The following is a 19,134-nucleotide window of genomic DNA, read 5'->3' as shown; positions in this document are numbered from 1 at the left end:
CTCAATGCAGACATACATTGTCATGGCCGATACCAAGCACAGAACACATACGTGCTAGAGCCCGTCAATTCCAACATCTGCAACCCCGGTGGGCGTCGGTACGCGGAGCCCGGAGATAACAAGCTGTCCAGGATCCATCTCCGAACACCATCATTGTTCGTCATAGTTTGCGACGATCGTGCAAGCGTCACCATTATAGTATGACTGCAACAGTGCCGGGAATAATTGGACAGAATGATGAGCACTCGTAGAGATTCAACAGATATCATGTCGACTACCCACCCAAGCCTTCAGCACATCCTAACACCAGGCCCACCTGATTGTTATCACAATGGACCCTGTCAATCCGAACCAAAAGGCCCGAACAACGCCGCAGTATGCATTGTACCAGCGGGAAAACTTTTGGAAATCAAACGAGGGCCAAGTTCCAGTCTTCAATACGGGTACGATTTAGCTGCTACACCAGCATCTTCACCAATCAAAACTAATTTACTTTCCAGAACCCGGCAAACTCGAAGAACTAGCAAAAGAGAAACTCAGCCAGGGAGGATGGTTCTATGCCTCTTCCAATGCGGGTCAATCCCACACCCATACCGCAAACAGACAAGCTTTCTACCGCCACCGAATCATCCCCCGCATGCTTGTCGATACCAACCAACGCGACACGGCAACCGAGATTTTTGGACACAAAGTTCCTGCACCAATTGGATTTGCACCTGTGGGCATCAACAAGATCTACAATCCGCAGGGTGAATTACCTGTAGCGAGAGCCGCAGGAGCACTAGGCTTGCCTTACTGTCTCTCGACGGCCGGTTCCCAAAGCATAGAGGACGTGGGAAAGGCCAACGACCAAGGTGTGAGGAATGGCCAAGGCGAGAACGGAACTGCTGCCGGCGGGGGCGAAAAGGGTGTGAGGTTCTTCCAACTGTACATGCCGCACGATGACGAGCTTACGCGCTCGCTTCTGCAACGTGCCGTGGATAGTGGCTTTACAGCCTGCATCCTGACGCTCGATACTTGGCAACTGGGGTGGCGCCATGACGATGTCGCAAACTCAAACTACGCTTTCTACCACGGACTGGGTGCGGACCTGGGCCTGACTGACCTGGTGTTCCAGCAGCGACTAAAAGAAAAGGGCATTGATCCCACGACACAGCCAAATGAGGCCGGGGCACTCTGGATCGACAACGTCTGGCATGGACGCGCACACACGTGGGACAAGGCAGTGTGGGCAATGAACCTGTGGAAAGAGCTCAGTGGCGGGAAGCCGTTTTGTCTCAAGGGCATCCAGAGCGTCCATGATGCTAAGAAGGCGGTAGATTTAGGTTTCGACGGCATCGTCGTGAGCAACCACGCCGGACGCCAGGTGGACGGTGCAACCGCGAGTCTGGATGCATTGGAAAACATTGTCGACGGTACGTGCTCCGTATACCAATGCTACCCCTACTCTGCTAACGTGCACGGAAACAGCGGTTGGAGACAGGATATACATCATGTTCGACTCTGGCGTGCGCTCCGCCTCGGACGTCGTCAAGGCGCTTGCGCTCGGCGCAAAATTTGTCTTTGTCGGTCGCCTCTGGATCTGGGGGCTTGCCATCATGGGCGAGACGGGCGTGACACATGTTATGAAGAGCTTACTGGCTGACTTAGATATCCTGATGAATGTGGGGGGGTTCAGGAATGTTGGTGAGATATCGAGAGAGGCGCTGGAGAGTGGACCGAAGAGTTATCCGTTGATGCATACGGCTAGTAAGCTGTAGTTGAAGAATGGGATTGTGATATATATATAGAGAGAGAGGAGAGGACAGAGTGCAACTTGAGAAGCCAATTAGTATTTTTTTTTAGAAGTCTTTGTTGAAGCAGGCTACACGACTTATTGAATATATTGTATGTTGCACTTTGAATAATGATCAGACACTAATTTGAACAGTAAATGTCTCAATACGACCCTCCAGCAACAAGTTACACTATAGATTCACCTTGCTGACTACAGTGTGGTACGCATAATGTCACCCTTCATGACATGAACGACTTCATATTCATCAACACATGGCGACATGGTGCCCAATAAAGCAAGACATTACATGCCGCTAGGCCGTGATAGGCTGACCGCCGTAGGGCTGCGAGATGGTCCAAGCACTCCCGAGCAACTCCAACTCCAACCACTCCCACTCCCCTCTATGCGAAGCTTCCCCTCTCAACCCGTGACAGGACACGCGCACAATATGTTTCGTATCTGTGCGCTTCATTGATTTCGTCCTTGCAATCAATCTCTAATACCAAAAACTGCGGCGCTCACCCCCCAAATTACTACTATTGTTCGACATACAAACACGCGCGCTTGAGACCCGAAATATCGCAGCATCGATTGCCCGCCATGTCGGTCATTCTGTGCACTGGTACGTCGAGGCTGTGCCCCTTGGGAAACAAACAACTGACGCGCCAAAACAGCTGGTTATGACCACACTATTCGGTTCGCATGCGCCCCCAAGATACCACGGTCGCAAATCTGTACTGACGGCATACTAACGTCAGATTCTGGGAAGCGCTGTCGGGAATATGCTCCCGGACGATTCCTCACCCAGATTCGCAGGTCAACCGCCTTTGCATCTCGCCCGACAAACGCTATCTCGCCGCCGCCGGCCACCATACCGTTAAGCTCTACGACATCAAATCGACCAACCCCAACGCTATTCTCACCTTTGACGGCCATACCTCGAACATCACGGGTGTCGCATTCCACTGCGAGTCCAAGTGGCTGGTGACATCCTCGGAAGACGGCACGGTCAAGATCTGGGATACGAGATCAGGCAATGTCCAGCGCAACTACACCCACGGCGTCCCGGTCAATGATGTGGTCATTCACCCCAACCAGGGAGAACTGATTAGCTGCGATCGCGGTGGCAATGTGAGGATCTGGGATCTGGGCGAGAATAAGTGCTCCCACCAGCTCATTCCCGAAGACGACGTCAGCGTGGCCAGTGTAACGGTTGCCAGTGACGGTAGCATGGTTTGCGCGGGAAACAATGCCGTGAGTTGATCGTTTCGGAATGTATAGGTTTTGGAAAGGGAAGCTGACAGTTCAAAGGGTAATGTCTATGTCTGGCGTATGATCCAGCGTAGTGATACGACATCGATTCTGCCCATCTGCAAGTTCCTTGCCCACACCACGTACATTACTCGTGTTCTCCTCTCTCCGGACGTTCGCCATCTAGCTACCTGCTCTGCTGACCACACAGCTCGCATTTGGTCCGTTGATACGTCTGCTCCCCACAACGTTACCCCCACCGACAACCTTCCCTCGGCCAGCGAGCGTGACCCTGCCGCCTTTCCGCTCGAGACTACGCTCCACGGCCATCAGAGGTGGGTCTGGGATTGTGCCTTTTCAGCTGATAGTGCCTACCTGGTTACCGCATGCTCAGACCATTACGCACGGTTGTGGGAACTAGGCAGCCAGAGTATTATTCGGCAGTACAACGGACATCATCGCGGTGCCGTCTGTGTGGCTTTGAACGATACTGCCGTTGGTAATTGAGAAGAGACACGAGAAGAGCTTCATTACGCAAGAGGCATCAAGTAGATTTGCGCAAGTCCATGCATTGCATCAGCGTCGGCGTTCTGGCGGGGAAATAATATCTGGCACTGGGGTGGGAGGAATGCAAAGGCATGGCAAAGAGATTATAGTCAACTTGATCTAGGCGTTTATGGCGAAAAGGGAGGACTTTTTGCAAATTCCCACAATCTGGACTGAGGAACACACCAAGGTAATTCCATCACGTCTCGCATGAGCAAAGCGAAAAAACGCATTGCGTCGCCGAAGAAGAAAGAAAGAAGAGACACATGAAGCGAGCAGAGTCTAAACTGTAAACCATGTTCATGCTTATTTGCTCCTAGTACTTGCCATGCTGGCTTTATAATCATGATGGAATATATATCATACCAGAGTTTCTCTACTGCTTCAATAAACTGACGTCTTTGCTTGCTTTGTGGCTCTACATGCATGGAGGTGTGTGCTAGATGTACGTGCTAGATGCACAGACAGATATAGATATGGATGTGGATATAGATGTGGATGTGGACATGGATGTAGACATGGATGTGGACTAAATAAATCTACAAAAACATTCAACATTGTACATGTACATCTGAACCTGGGTGAACTCCACACTGGCTACGCAGATATATACATACATACATACATAGATATACATTGCATGTTTATTCCCCACGCTCGAATATAACCCTTACTTCCATTTACATGTACATGTACATGGAGATATCCATCCACATCAAGTGCGTACAAAGTACATAAATACCACAGAGTAGAACCTCACACCACTTCGCCCACTTCGCCCGTAGTGTCGCCTGGAAGAAAATATGGGGGTGGGGGGGAGATGGGGAGGGAGGGAGGATGGACAAAAGTAAAAGTAAAAGTAAATGTAAATGTAGGTTACAAGCACTACAGCAATAACAACAACAACAACAACAATAGCGAAACACAAAGAGGAAAAAGACAAGTACGGAAATGGGGGTATATAGATACGTTATATCGCATCAAGTATATCACATGGCTCTTGCTGCTGCAAATCAATCAACTCCAATTAACTCGAATCAACAACAACAACAACACCAGACGATACAATAAACAATATAATACAACAACAACAACACAACTCCAGACGATACTACACAACACAAGACAACACAAGACAACACAACAAGATACCTTGATGCATAGTCTCAAAAAACAAAACAAAGAAATTCATCTGCTATAGCAGTAGAAACAGCAACAGCAGTAGCAGTAGTAGCAGGAGGAGGAGGAGGAGGAGGATGTGTAACAGTGTAACAGTGTAAAAGTGTAAAGGGGGGAATTATAAAGTGTACTATTATTTCTTTCTTTTCATCTTTGTATTATTCATTGTTATTATTCTTCGTGTCTTCTTCTTCTTCCTTCTTCCTTCTTCCTTCTTCCTTCTTCCTTCTTCCTTCTTCCTTCTTCCTTCTTCATTTGCATTTCCATTTCCCGTGTCCCTATTTTCTGATTGTTTCCCTTGCATCATCATCATCATCATCATCATCACCATCTCTCTTGTTTGTTTCTTGTGTGGCAGGCTATTGATTCTGTTCTAGGCATAATAAATGCAGCAAGGATATGTGTTTATACATTCGTCATGTTCCTGATTCTTCATATTTGCTCACGATTGTGCTTGTTCTTTACGACTCGACTACTTGGTATTACTACATACTAGCACCTGCATCCCTTGATCCCATCGAATGGATTGCATACACAACAAGTCTGGCCAGCCAGGTGATTCGCTACTTTGAGATCCCAGGGATTACTAAGAAATAAGGAGAGGAAAGAAACGAGACGAGTCTGGCGGTCAAGTTGGTGCGTGTGCATTGTTCATCGGCCTAGCAAGCCGGAAAACCACGTTGCGATGTTTTTCCCGCCGCTTGGGCTGGGAGCAAAAGAGACAGGGCTGTCGGAGTCGTTGTTGGATTGACGGTCCGGTGTATTGTTGCTATAGCTACTACTGCTGGTGCTAGACTTCTCCGTCTCGCTGCGGCTGTGTATGCTGCGTTCGGGGCCCGAGGACTTTCGTGAAAGCATGTGGGTGCTGAGTGTCTTTTGAGACAATAGCGAGTCGATGGATTCAGAGGTGCGCGTGGCGGAAAACGGCGTGATGTGGCGAGGCTTTTGTGGTGGCAGAGTCCGCTTGGTGGTATTGTCATGGCTGCGGAAGTTGAGCGGAGCACTGGGAATGCGTCGGGCGAGAGACGAAGATTTTGGTGATGCAGTGTTAAAGGTGGGCAGCAGAGGTAGAGATGTTGGTGTTGACGTGGGAGGAGTATCCATCAAGGCTCCAGGAATAGTCTTTGGCAAGTCGAGTCTGGATACGTTTCTCCTTTCCATACGGTCGATTTCCTTAATTTCAACCACTTTGACTGTCGATGCAGGCGGATTCATGCTCGCTGTAGACAAGGACATGGACGTCGCTTGAGACTTCCGGGGTGATATAGGAAGATCCAGACCCGTGGTCGCTGCAAATCTCATCTGCATGGACAGCGGAACACCGCCGGGTTTAACCCAGGGTCGAATAGTGAACTGGCTTGGCGGCAGATCTAAATCTACGCATCAGCACTACACATAGTACAAAAGAGGGCTAAGAATGGAGAGTGAAGATGGTGTCTAGGCAGGGCCACCTTCATCTCCCTTAGTCTCTTCTGCATGCTCTGGTGCGGCTTCGGCCTCTGCATTCTCGCCTTCAGCGCCATCTCCTTCTGGAGCGGCGGCGGCAGCTGCCGCAGCAGCTGCGGCAGCTTCAGCCTCCCTCGCTTGCTTCTCTGCTTTGGCTCTTTGGCGCGCAGCTTCTCTCTCAAAGTTCTCCTTGCGCGCCCGCTCGTCCTTTGCTTTGCGGAGACGCTCGGTTTCCTCCACACCACCACTCTTCTTGAGCTTGCCCTCTTCAACAAAACTGCCCAGTTCGCGCTTGAACTCATCGTCGTTTCTCGTCGCAAGGTCGCGTTGTCGTGCCTTTTCAGCTCGTTCGATAGCCTCCAGTCTGCCTTCATGGTTTGGCTGCAGGGCCTTGACCTCGCCCAGGACACCATCACGGGCTTGTCGGGGATCTACGACCTTGTCCAGGGCAACTGCATTGAGCATGCTGCGACCACTGGCAGAGCGCATTCCCTTGCCGCTCTCTTTCTCGCTTTCCAGGTTTTGCTGTTTAGTCGCTTGTTCCACCAGCTCCAGCGTCTGTGCCGCCTTCTCGAGATCGTCTTGCAAGTCGGCCGCGAGTTCTTCTTGCATGGTAAGCATGTCTCGCTCTTCGCACACTGTCTGCAACTCTTGCTCCCAAATCTTGGTCCAGAGCGGCTTCTCCTTGGCCAGAATATCCTGCAACTTCTTGAGCTCTGCAGTAGCCATTGACAGATCCTTGGCTGTAGTCTCGAGTTGGCGGGGCAGAGGTCGAACTCCACGCATTACCACGTCCTTTCTCAGGTCTTCAACCAGATCCTGCAAATCATCTACCCTGTTAACAATCTTCTCCGAGTCATCCTGCAAAGCCTTCTTTCCATTGTTGATGTATGCACGACCGCTATCGCCGTCTAGCGAGGGCAGAGCCACCTTCACGGCAGTCGATTTGACCTGGCTAGCCTTTGTGCGAATCGTTGCCATGCTGGCCTGGATGTCCGAAACAAAAGACGAATATGTCTGCCGGACGACTGCTAGATCCCGGCGTAGCGCCTGCACCTCGTTGAGCTGAGTGGCGGAGGTAATCGTGCCTTCAGCAGGCGGGCCCACTGGCAATGCGCGCGAAGCCAGCAGAGCCGAATTGCGATTTGAAGATAGTGGGGCTGCTGATATGCCAGCAAGCTCTTTGGAAGTCTGTTGCTGGCGTTCAGCAACGCGCTGTATCGTAGCTTGCTGATCCTCAACGACCGTCTTGATACTCTCCACCAATTTGCTGAGGCCACCAAACTTGTCATCGATGTGATTCTTTACTTCGTCCAGCTGCTCTACGTTCAGAACGAGGACCGATCTGTCTTTGATGTCGTGAATATCCTCCAACTCGTATCGCACACCAGAGACCGGGTCTTGGATATGAATCTCGGGTAAGTCGCCATGGCGGTGCGTGTCCCAGGCAAACTTTTCGATAAAAGCCAGTTGCAAGCGAGCGGAAGAGAGTTCGGAGCCGTCAGTAAAAACATACTTTTTGATCTTGCTCTTGTACTGCAGGAATAGAGTCAGTTCTTTGCCCTGCTGGGGTGACTGCTCTGGGATAAAATGTGTGGGTTGCGGAGAGGGTGTCTTTGTCCTGTAACTGCTGCGACTGGCTGCTGCCCTGGCGTTTGTGTCTTTGGGGGGTGACTCAGTTCCGAGCTCAGCCGGCTCGGACAATGGTCCGTTGACAGTGGCACCCAAAGAAACGTGATCGCCGTCGGGGAATTTGGGCCCACCAATCTTGTCGTCTGGCGTCTTTTGGATCGGGCTGTCTTCAGGCCCGGCTTCCTGGGGCGGCAGAAAGCTCGGTGCTTTGCCTTGGCTGCTTTCCTCGGAGATGCGCCTGTCGTTGGGTTGATCAAAAGAGAATTTGGTTTCGACGGCTGGCCGCTGTTGTGATCCTGGTTGGTTGGACCGCTGCCGGTTGTGCATGGTAGACGCTCTTGTCCGGACTGCATTCATAGACTCGCGGACATCCCGACCCCTATTCGGTATGGGCGAGTTCTGAACTGGCGGAAGCGGTATGCCGTTTGTACCGAGATGCTTCTGAATCTGATATGCGGAGAATCTCCGCGAAGCCCTCCGCTCTAGCTCACCACCTCTTTGCAGCGCAGCCAGTGCATCTTCCTGGGGCGGCGTGGGCGGTGGTGGCGGGAAATCGGCAGGGTAGCTGTGCTGTTGCTGTTGTTGTTGTTGTTGTTGTTGTTGTTGCGGGGGCTCTGGTGGTTTGGGCATGGCATCGTCCGAGGGGTAAGGAGTGGCGGCCGACGTTTGCTGGGCGGTAGCACTCGACATGGAAGACGAGTCGGTGGACAGCTGACTTGAAGCGGTGGAGCGGCTCGATTTTGGGTTGGAGGGAAGGACGTCGTATTTGCTGGGGGATGCGCGGCCTCCGCTTCCACTTCCGCCTGCGACTGAGGATGAGCGTGGGGGCAGGTCAGGCCCACCAAACGACGGGCTCTCGCCTCTCGAAGGCAGTCTCTGGCTCTGTGAACGGGGCTGCTGCGTGTCCTCGACTTCACCCGAGCTGCCCACGCTGCCCTGCCGGGGGCTGCCGCCTCCGTTGAGCGAGCCATCTCTTCCTGTGCGCTGACGTAACCGCTGTTGCTTCTTCTTGAGGCCGTGGAGTAGGTTGATGATGATGTCTCGTATGCGCGGCAGGAAGTTGTCGAGGCTCGCCTGCGAAGCTTCCTGGCTCAGCGTCTCTTCCAGGATCCCGCGCAGCAGTTCTGGAACGTTTCCGAGGTCGTTTGTGTCGACGCCGATGGCATTGAAGGCGCGTGAGGCGATGTTGAACTCATAGCCCAGGCGGACGTAGACGTCGGAGACCTCGCTTTCGGTGGCGGTGCCGCGCGACCAGAGCGTCAGTGTTTCTGCGTCGTGTCAGCACATGTGATTGTGTGCGTGGGGGCGGGCGGGCGGGCGGCGCCGACTGACCAAGGAGCTGCTTTGTCGCGACGAGCAGATGTGTGACGGACTTTTCAATCTGGGAGAGCTGCTGCTGGGGCTGCATGGCACGAGGCGTCAGCGGGGGGGGGGGCCAGGGGCGGGGGCGTGGGCGTGGGCGTGGGCGCGAAGTGCGGAGCGTCTACGTACATTCTTGGGCGCACGCCGCGACGAGGACGACGAGCCCTGGGACGAGCGCATCGAAGTCTGCTCTTCCGCCATGGTGAGGAGGGCGTGGGGGCGCGGATGTGCAGCAGCAGCAGAGTGAGTGACGGGGAGGCCGGGGGGGAGGCGGGAGGCGGCGCAAGGGAGAGCACAGCACGCTCTGGTGGTGGTGTTGGCGACGATGTTGGGTGCTCCGACGTCTGATGCCCGCCAGCGCCAGAGCCAGAGCCAGAGCTAGCACGAGAGTGGCTGGGGCTGCACGTGGCGCCGTCTCACCTCCCGCCCGCCACGGCACGCCGCCTCTGCCCCGACACAGTCCCAGCACCCATCCGACTCTCGTGCGCGTGCTTGTGCGCTGCAACACTGCGCACCGCCGCCATTTGGTATTTTCTTGGGGGCTGGGTGCTGGGTGCTGGGGGCTTGCGGTAGGCTGTCTGCACCGCCGGGCGCTGCACGCGGGACCGTGGCCAGCTGCAATGGCTCGTCGCGTATCGACACACACAAAGGAATGCCATGCAAAACAAGAGCAGCCAGGAGGAGGCTGCCGCGGCACGCTGGGGCAGGGTCCCATTCAACATGGCATGCTTCTTGTTCTTCGCATTCTTCTCCTTGTCCGCCCTGCTTGCCCTGCTTGCCCCCTCCTTGTTCTCGTCCTGCATGGCTGCGAACCGTGTCCAGGTAGCGTGCACACATGGCATGCAGCAGTCGGGCTGCTACGGCACCCACGCTGCACACTACCGCCTGCCACCGGCCCATCTTCGCGCTACTAGTAACTCGAGGCACGAACAGGTGTTTGCCCCGTAATCCCTCCCCCTCGCATTGCTGCAAGCGCCGTGGTTTGGTATGCGCACCCCTAGGGATGCCAGCTCTCCAGAGTGAGGCGCCAGGTGCTGGCTACGACGGCAGAAACATGCTTGGCGACAGAGAGGGTCGCAGGTAGCCGAGACAGAGGGCGGATGCAGAGAGAGACGGAGAGACGGAGAGACAGAGAGAGCGCGCGTTGGGCGTGGGTGCCGCCAATCAAGTCGCAGTGTTGCATCGGTTCGTGGCCGTGGTAGTATCGTCGCATACATAGACGCGTCTATGTAGGTAGAAAGGATTAGTATAGTGCTAGCAGGCGTGCTTCAACAAGCGCCGCCCTCCCTCGCCCGCGGCCCTCCCGTGGGGACAGGAGACAGGGCCACCGCGCGCCATGATGCGCCAGCCACTGCACCACGCCGCTCCCTCGCTGGCCGTCTTGCCCAAGGGCTGGCGGTGCGGTGCGGTGCGGTGCCGCCGAGCATTCACGGCTACTGGCTCGGGCGGGCTTAGCTCCCGCTGGTGTTTCACCCAGGCGATCAGGCTTGGCGTTGCACCTCAGCGGCGACGTCTGGCTGGGAATTCGGGCACAGCCTCCTATACCATCGCGCGACTCGGCCGCTCGCTCGCCCGCCCGCCCGCCTGCCCGCCTGCCCGCCCGCCTGCCTCTCGCACCCTCGCACTGCCCGTCCGCCGCTGTGCCTCTGGCAGCATTGAGTGCCCTGTGCCGCCCTCAGCCCTCTCCCCCGAGCTGGAGCTCCCACGCCTCCTCGTTGCACCCTCCCCGCGCCCGTCGCTCCCCGTCCCTCTGCCTCCACATCACCACCTCCGCCTCCGCCTCCTCCTCCTACACCACCACCACCACCACCACCCCCCCCCCCGAACACCCGCCCCCCGACCCACGCCGCCCCCCGAGCCCGCGCACGCCTGGCCCATCCATGTCCGCTGCCGCTGCACCGCCCGCACACTCCTCCAATGCTCTGAACCCTGTCTCCAATTCCGGCAGGCAACTGAAGATGAGCACAGCTGGCAAAGCCGCTATCGACGCACAGCGAAAGCCAGGAAGCCCCAGCGAAGGTAGCCACAGGTAAATTGCCCCCTCGACCGCCCTCAAACACACACGCACACACACGCACACACATACACACATACACACTCTCGACCGCCCCGCACCCTGCCCCTGCTTCCCACCCACCCCGTATCCTTTCTGCCGCCCGCTACACGTCCAGCTCGCCCGACACCGCTACCGCAATGCGGGATATACTCGTGTGACGTTCCGGCGGTCACATGGGGCCCGCGGTGCGACTGCGCTGGCCACTAGACCGCCCTCTCTCGCCTCCCGCAACCCAATGGCCTCGTGCGGCCGTGCCCTTGGCTCCGATAAATTCGCTGCCCTCTGCGCCTGGCCCAATGCTGACTTGGCATCGTGTAGGAAGCAGCCGGCCAAAACGGCATGGACCCAGGGCACCAATCCCTTCACCCAACGACCGACCAACCCTGCCACCTCCAACGGCGTCGCAAGCTCGCCTAAGCCCTCCTCGACGGCTCCGTCGGGCGAAACCGCCTCCCCAATGCGCCATCTCAGCGACCGTATGATGTACCTGCTGGCCAACCTCACTGTAAGTGATGGGCCCCTCTCCATCCGCAGCCCGAGAACACAGCTGACGGCCACGCTCAGGGTCTGCCGGGCATCATCACACTGAAGAATGGCGAAAAGTACTCTGGCGTGCTTTCGGGCACCTCATTAGACCCTAGCGAGCTGCGCTATGTCTTCAAGATGGTCAAGAAGCTCATGCCCGCCGTCAATGCCCAAACCAACGGCGCGGGCGACGCCTCTGACGACTACGTCGGCGCTGGCGACTACCACGTCATGTCCTTTGACATGAGTGACGTTGCTGATTTCAACGTCAACAACGTGGTGCTGGACAAGTCGCACGTCAAGGGCCAGAATGGTATGTGCCCTGCACGCATGCTTTGTCAACGCCAAACTCACGGTTGCAGGCACCTCGGGCTTCCGTACCGATACCGACATCTCAGGCAAGATGGCCATCCGCGAGCGCGATCTGCAGAAATGGGAGCCGACTGAGGTCGACCCGAGCCTGACGCTCGAGCCCACGGGCCGCACGACTGAATGGGACCAGTTTTCCACCAACGAGCGCCTGTTTGGCGTCAAGAGCAACTACGACGAGACCTTCTACACCACCACCATCAACAAGAACGACCCGCAGTATGCCGAGAGGGCCGCCCGTGCTGAGAAGATTGCCCGGGAAATTGAAGGCAGCAGTGCAACCAATGCCCACGTCCGCGAAGAGCGAGGCGGCTTCTCTGCTGCCGACGATAATGGAGACGAGGAGGACAAGTACAGTGGAGTGCGTCGAGACTTTCCGGCTCTGGCAAGCGGCCAGCCCAACCGGTACACTCCGCCTGCACGACGAGCTCCTTCGGCTCAACCAACCGTGCCCGGGGCTCCCGTGGATCCCGCCATCATTTCTTCGTCTGTCGCACGGCCCGGCTCGCAGGCGGCGCAGCGTGCTGCAAGTCCAGCCACGCCAGCGGCCCCTGCAGTGGAGGCGGCCAAGACCCAAGAAGCCCCCAAGGAAGCTCCCAAGGAAACGCCCAAAGAAGTCAAAGAAACTCCAAAAGAGGCTCCTAAAGAGACGCCCAAACCCGTATCCAAATCAGCCGAGGCGCACAAGGCTGTTACAGAACAACTACAAAAGTCCAGCAACAACATCAAGTCTGGCGTGGCTGCTATTCCTCCTCGAAAGGCAGGACGGCCGCACGATGCCACTACAAATGTGGAGCATGATCTCCTTGATTCTTTCAAGCAGTTTTCGGCTGCCGAGAAACTGCGCATCTCCGACCGCCAGAGGGCGTTTGCTCGCGAGAACAAGGCAGTCAAGTTGAATGACCTGAAGAAGTTTGCGCTCAACTTCAAGTTGAGCACGCCAGTCCCGTCGGATCTGGTTCCTATACTCGCCAAGGACGAGACGAAGCAGCAAGCTATTGTCGACAAGGCTAATCGTCAAGCGCTCGAGCTGAAGGCTTCACCGCCCCCGAAGCCGTCGAGCAGCAATCCAGACCCCAAAACTGCCGCACGGTCTTCTGCTAAACCCGAGTCTGCCCAGGCTTCTCCCAGTACGAACGTGGATCGCCAACCGAGCCAGCGTCCACGACAGGGACAGCCGCCCTATGCATCTGCTAGCATGCGGGCTTCCCACCAGAACATGAACATTCCTCCACGAAACCCGGGCATGCTTAGCACGCGTCTCCAGATGAACCACCAGCAGCACAAACAGCAAGGCGCTTTGCCATACAACGGTGTACCTCAGCCCATACCAGCCCAAGATAACCGGATGCCCCCTACCGGTCCCTCGCAACCCTCTAGCGGCACTCAAACGCCCTCTAGCGTGTCCAGATTCAACGTTCGTGCACATGAGTTTAAGCCAAACCCAGCAGCGAACACGTTCCAGCCCGGAGGAAACCCAAGCGCCAGCTCCAGTCCTCGGCCAAATTCATCCCGCCAAGAAGTTCGCAAGCCGCCCGTCACCAGCTTCTTTACTGGCCAACGGCCGAATGTCAAATCGCTAGATGGTCCAACCACGTTCAATGCCGTTGGACGTTTGGAGAAGGAGGCGCAAGAGAACGAAAAGTCTCACTATTCCGACATCTCGCCTCCTTACAAGACGTTCCCCACATGGGACTTTCCTTCGTCTAATTCCAACAAGGGATATGAGCAGCTATTCGAACATGCTCCTCCAGCGGCGCCATTGGCAGGACCGCAACATGTCATGGGCGGCGGACCCATGCCGCACCAAATACCTCCCCATCTCCAAGGCGCCCAAGGCATGTCGCAAGGACCGACGCCTCAACACACACCCCGCGGCCCCCCAGTGCAGCCGCATCTCGGCCAGAACCCACACCAATTCGAAGCCCCGCACATGTCATACTCGCATTCACAGTCGTCAGTTCAACCTTCGCCGCGACCCATGGCACCTTTTATGTATGGAGCTCAGCCGCAGCAAATGCCGGGCTACCCCCAGCCTGTGCAAGTTCCTCAATACGGAATGAGCCCCAATGTTCAGCACGTGCCTATGCGAAACGCGCAAGGCGGCCAGTTTATCAACCCTCCTGGTCCGGCGATGGGAGGCCAAATGATGACGAACCAGCCTTCAAACGGGCCCTTTATGGGAATGCCAGGTAACCCGCAAATGCAAATGTACTCTCCAGCCCCAGGCCCTGCATACCCACAATACCCTGGACACATGCCTGGGCCTGGCGCCAACGGATTCCCAAGCCCGAGACCGGGTGCTCCGATGATGAGCCACCAAGGATCGCAACAAGGCCACCACCAGCAACCTCACATGATGTACATGCAACCCGGGGCGCCAGCGCCTCAAATGTACCAGATGCAGCCAGGGACTAGTAAGTTTACCGACGAAAGATGTTGTGCATAATCTAACATTGTGCCAGTGGCTCCAATGCGAGGCCCTTACCAACAACCATACCAGGGTGGCCATTACGGCTCACCTCAACAGCACCCTCAATTCCCCCAGCAACACCGCGGCACCCCAAGCGCAAGCTACTCTCAACCGATGATGCAACAACACTCGACGGGCCCCCAGGTCCCACCGGCCGGTCCTGCCAACCATGGCCCAGAAGCCATGAGCGAAAGCAAATGAAAGCCCCGATGATGATGTTTCACATCTCAACTCTAGTGACATGTCGCTGGGGTTGCTTCTTGAGCCCCTTTATATGCTCCCTTCACTTGATTTAGTTAATTTTGCTATGCGCTTAGCGTGGATGGGGTCGGTATTCTCTCTAATGAGTGGCTTGACGCATAGCGACCGGCGTTGGCAGGGTACGGGAGTTGCATAAAAAGCTTACGGTGTGGGACATGGCCTTGGGGGCTATGAACACGCAGCATGCATAGGACAAGAGACATGAGCGGGGGGGGGATAAGAAGGCTACGACAGTTCGTTGTTTTGAACGCGACCGCAACATGCTATGAGAGTTGAGAGATGCTTCGGCTTTTTTCGACCATCAGGGGATATGGGGAGGTTGGGGAAGTGGACCTTTAAGCTAGCAAAGCATGCGCCTTTCAGTGCATGCTTCTACATTCGTGTATCAATGCAACTAGCTTCGATAACTCTTCAAACTTTCGCCTCCGCGTTCCTGTTACCCATGTGTTCCAGAAACCTGCTCCGACATGATGCTCTATTTGCTCTCCCGGAACTGGGAAAGCTGGAATAGGGAGTCTTGTGCAGTTTTGTGCCCTACTTGGCCGTTTTGCTGGATACAGTGAAATGTTCTCTATTCTTCAATAATCTTTTTCTTCGTGGGGGGGGGGGGGGGGGGGGGTTCCAGAAAATATCATGGGAATAAAACTTAAACTCAACATACCTTCCCCTTGGCTTAAAAACGACTGTTTTATCATACGTGCCGAGTACGACTTGGATAAATTGAGACTTGTTTTTTTTTTTTGAGTTTTGTTTTTGTAGCCTAAGTACATATCTACTCTTATATCTATGTATCTACACTGATTGCTCCTCTTTCGTTTAGCACTTCTTAGGACAAGTCTGTTTCCCTGCTACGTATTTATAAAAGCAAAAGGTATGTAGCGTGTTATGGAGAGAAAATCGCTAGTTTTAGACTTGGGTTACGCACTGGACCCACCGTCTCTTAGCGCGCGTCTATGTAGTGCCCGCGTGTGCATGTGCATGTGGCATGCCCGCGACTGCTCCGACACGATTCTTATTATTACCCCAGACCCGCCGCCCACTTACATCTGTGTCTTGCGTTGCGGTGCATGGTTGCGCCTCATGCCGACGTAGAACTAGACAGCATGAATGACGACGCTGCTGCCGAACCACTGATCCCCAGTTCGCGTGCCCGCGACCTGCCGCCGAGTGATGGGCGCAACCGCTACAGCAGCGATGACGCGCACGCGACACAGCGGGGAGACGACGAGGCTGACGAGACGGCGCTGCTGTCGCCGGGCGTCTTCATCTGGATTCTGACCATGTGCGCTGGCGTCAGTGGGCTTTTGTTTGGCTACGAGTGAGATCCCCGGTCTTGTCCTTTACACACTACCTACTATGACTACGACTGTGACTATGACTACATGTACTAATACCATGCTAGCACCGGCGTCATATCCTCGACCCTCGTCTCCATAGGCACCGACCTTTCGTCCCGCCCGCTTACCACGCTCGACAAGAGCCTCATCACATCGTGTACCTCGTTCTTTGCGCTGCTTGCCTCGCCGCTCACAGGCGTCCTGGCGGATACCTACGGTCGCAAGACGGTGATACTCAGCGCAGACGTTCTCTTTGTACTCGGCGCGCTATGGCAGGCGGGAACGAGCAGCGTGGGCGGCATGATTGCTGGCCGCTCGATTGTCGGGGCTGCCGTCGGAAGCGCCTCGTTTGTCGTGCCGCTGTATATTTCAGAGCTGAGTCCGAGTCCGTTCCGCGGCAGACTGGTAGTAGTCAGCACGCTGTTCATCACCGGCGGACAGGTCGTGGCGTATGTGGTTGGCTGGCTGTTTTCGCAACGGCTGCATGGCTGGCGGTGGATGGTTGGGCTGGGTGCGCTCCCCGCGGCCATCCAGTTTGCAATGCTGCTCTTCCTGCCGGAGACGCCGCGGTACCTCGTCAAGGCTGGGAGGACGCAGCAGGCGCGACTAGTGCTGGGCAGGGTGTACAAGAGCGAGGAGGGCGGAACCAAGTTGGTGAATGCGGTGCTGAGGCGCGTGGAGCGCGAAATCCAAGAGGAAGAGGATGCGGCGGGTTTACGGGGTGCGCCCGAGTCGGGCAAGACTGGGTGGAAAGCAAAGATGGAGAGAACCAAAGACAACTTTTCTCAGTTAATCCTGATTGGGGGAAATCGAAGGGCACTCATCATTGCCTGTATGCTCCAGGGCTCCCAGCAACTCTGTGGTTTCGTAAGTGTCCTTGAATTTATGAGAAAATCACTTTCCCCCCATCAACACAACAATGGACTACTAACCCACGCGCTTTGTCTCCCTCCCAGAACTCGCTCATGTACTTCTCCGCCACCATCTTCCGCCTCGTAGGCTTTGAATCCCCAACGCTTACCTCGCTCTCTATTGCAACTACAAACTTCGTCTTCACCCTCGTGGCATTCCACTACATCGACCGCATCGGCCGCCGCCGCATCCTGCTCTACTCCATCCCCATCATGGTCCTTGGCCTTGGCCTCTGCGCCCTCGCCTTCCGCTTCGTCGACCTACCCGCGTCAGAAGCATCATCATCATCATCATCGCACCTCCAACGCAGCGCCACCAGCCCCAAATCCTGGGCCCTCGTCATCCTCATCTCCATGATCACATACGTCGCCGGCTACGCAATGGGTCTGGGAAACGTGCCCTGGCAGCAATCCGAGCTCTTCCCGCTCTCGGTCCGCTCTCTCGGCTCCGCGCTCGCCACAGCAACTAATTGGGGCTCTAATACCCTCGTCGGCCTGACCTTTCTGCCCCTCATGAACCTCTTCACGCCCACAGGTACCTTTGCTCTGTATGCGGTTGTCTGTGCGCTCGCCTGGGCTATCGTGCGCAGGATTTATCCTGAGACGGCTGGCTTGGGCCTCGAGGATGTGCGTGGGTTGCTGGGAGAGGGGTTTGGCGTGGGAGATAGTGTGAGGAGGTTTGAGGAGAGGAGGGCGAGGGCGAGGGGGAGGTAGGGCTGTATTTTTTTTTGTGAGGGGAGAGGGGGGGTTAGGGAAATAGTATATGTGAATTTACGCTTTGTGTGTGTGTGTGTGTGTGTGGTTGTTGTGATGCTAGATACTTTTGTGACATTGACTTTTGAATAAATAGGCACTTTTTTTACTTTTGTGCAAAATGTGAAGATGGGAAAAAAAAACTCTTCTTGTCCTCCTTCCTCCCCCCCACCCCCTTTTGGATTTTTCTTTCTTTTTTTCTTTGTTAACTTGTTCCTCTAACTTGCCTACTTACCTACTCACTTACTCACTTACTCACTCACTCACTTACTCCGAATTCTAACCTTGCACACTGATTCCCCACATCTACCACACCTCACACATTACAACCTTACAACCTTACAACCCCCCGCACACTCACACACACACACCAAACATATCTACAATAAAACTCACCCTCCTCATCGCGCTAACAACAACATTCCCCCTCGCATCCACACTCCCCGCTCCATCCACCTTATCCCCGTCGTCGTCGTCGTCAGCGCCGCCAGATGCACCTGCCGCCGCGCAGATGCTGGATAACATGCTGTTTCCCGATAACGATCTTCCGGCTGGTGGGATCGCGTGTGGGGCGCTGACATGTTGTTGTGTTGTGTTGTGTTGTGGGGTTTATGCTGGGGTTTGGGGATGCAGCGTGTGAAGGGGGGCGTGGAAAGGGAAGTGGAAGTTGGAAGTTGGAATTTACAGAAATGTTTGGGAATGGAGTTGTCATACTTCTACGGGCTTTTGGTGTTGCGTCTCTATTTACTTGACTGGTTGTATATACGTGTGTGTGTGTGGCTTGGTGATGAATGTGCTTTTGCCATGCATGCATGCATGTACATACATATTATTATTATTATTATTATTCTAGTTTAACGTCCTTTTTCAGCCCGAAGGGCTATATAAGACGTGTAGGGTTTTTAGGCCTACAAGTATCTAAGTAGGTTGTTTCTAGCTACAATATTTAGGAGGGGTTTTAACTAGATGAAGGTGAGGCTCGTAGCCTATTGGTTGGTAGGTAGGGGGGGGATAGGGTGGGGGAGGTGTATGGCTACCTGTTACAGGTATTACTCCTCGTTTTCTGTGTTTCCTTTGTACCAGGCTTGTGTTCCAGCCTTTGTTTCTTGAATAAAGGTAAGAGTTGCTTCTATACCCTCTTTTGTTTGAAAGAGGATAGGTAGTGATAGATCGCCTTCGCAGGCTTCTCTTAGTCCTTTCCTTTCCTCTCTATATAGATTACATCTAAATAGAATATAAGGTAGGTCTTGTATAGA

General features: G+C 54.9%; 5 protein-coding genes across 5 annotated transcripts; 4 read left to right on the top strand and 1 right to left on the bottom strand.

The window, feature by feature from the left end:
• The first annotated feature begins 311 nt into the window (after positions 1-311).
• SETTUDRAFT_184979 (uncharacterized protein) lies at positions 312-1,826 on the top strand. Its single transcript, XM_008028429.1, has 3 exons — positions 312-443; positions 501-1,415; positions 1,471-1,826. The coding sequence occupies exons 1-3, from the start codon at positions 332-334 to the stop codon at positions 1,758-1,760; spliced, it is 1,317 nt and encodes a 438-aa protein (XP_008026620.1). The 5' UTR covers positions 312-331; the 3' UTR covers positions 1,761-1,826.
• Positions 1,827-2,252: 426 nt separating this feature from the next.
• Positions 2,253-3,535, top strand: SETTUDRAFT_184978 (uncharacterized protein; the record flags this gene model as incomplete). The annotated part of the gene is made up of 4 exons (XM_008028428.1): positions 2,253-2,399; positions 2,452-2,473; positions 2,536-3,031; positions 3,059-3,535. Exons 1-4 carry the CDS (start codon positions 2,378-2,380, stop codon positions 3,533-3,535), a joined length of 1,017 nt encoding a protein of 338 aa, XP_008026619.1. The 5' UTR covers positions 2,253-2,377.
• Positions 3,536-6,190: 2,655 nt separating this feature from the next.
• On the bottom strand, positions 6,191-9,394 carry SETTUDRAFT_111177 (uncharacterized protein; the record flags this gene model as incomplete). The annotated part of the gene is made up of 3 exons (XM_008028427.1): positions 6,191-9,099; positions 9,164-9,233; positions 9,323-9,394. 3 exons carry the CDS (start codon positions 9,392-9,394, stop codon positions 6,191-6,193), a joined length of 3,051 nt encoding a protein of 1,016 aa, XP_008026618.1.
• Positions 9,395-11,073: 1,679 nt separating this feature from the next.
• On the top strand, positions 11,074-15,271 carry SETTUDRAFT_132181 (uncharacterized protein; the record flags this gene model as incomplete). The annotated part of the gene is made up of 5 exons (XM_008028426.1): positions 11,074-11,222; positions 11,568-11,754; positions 11,814-12,087; positions 12,137-14,560; positions 14,609-15,271. The coding sequence occupies 5 exons, from the start codon at positions 11,074-11,076 to the stop codon at positions 14,815-14,817; spliced, it is 3,243 nt and encodes a 1,080-aa protein (XP_008026617.1). The 3' UTR covers positions 14,818-15,271.
• A 709-nt stretch (positions 15,272-15,980) lies between these two features.
• Positions 15,981-17,839, top strand: SETTUDRAFT_111267 (uncharacterized protein; the record flags this gene model as incomplete). The annotated part of the gene is made up of 3 exons (XM_008028425.1): positions 15,981-16,195; positions 16,280-17,081; positions 17,171-17,839. The coding sequence occupies 3 exons, from the start codon at positions 15,981-15,983 to the stop codon at positions 17,837-17,839; spliced, it is 1,686 nt and encodes a 561-aa protein (XP_008026616.1).
• Between the last annotated feature and the right edge of the window lie 1,295 nt (positions 17,840-19,134).

The sequence above is a fragment of the Exserohilum turcica genome, assembly GCF_000359705.1.
Source record: "Exserohilum turcica Et28A unplaced genomic scaffold SETTUscaffold_24, whole genome shotgun sequence".
NCBI lineage: Eukaryota > Fungi > Ascomycota > Dothideomycetes > Pleosporales > Pleosporaceae > Exserohilum > Exserohilum turcicum.
This window is presented reverse-complemented; position numbering and strand designations above follow the sequence as displayed.

Coding starts and splice junctions, on each gene's coding strand:
- SETTUDRAFT_184979 (XM_008028429.1), top strand. CDS start 332: ATGGACCCTGTCAATCCGAACCAAAAGGCCCGAACAACGCCGCAGTAT. Junction 444..500: donor AGTTCCAGTCTTCAATACGG/GTACGATTTAGC, acceptor TTTACTTTCCAG/AACCCGGCAAACTCGAAGAA. Junction 1,416..1,470: donor ATTGGAAAACATTGTCGACG/GTACGTGCTCCG, acceptor GCACGGAAACAG/CGGTTGGAGACAGGATATAC.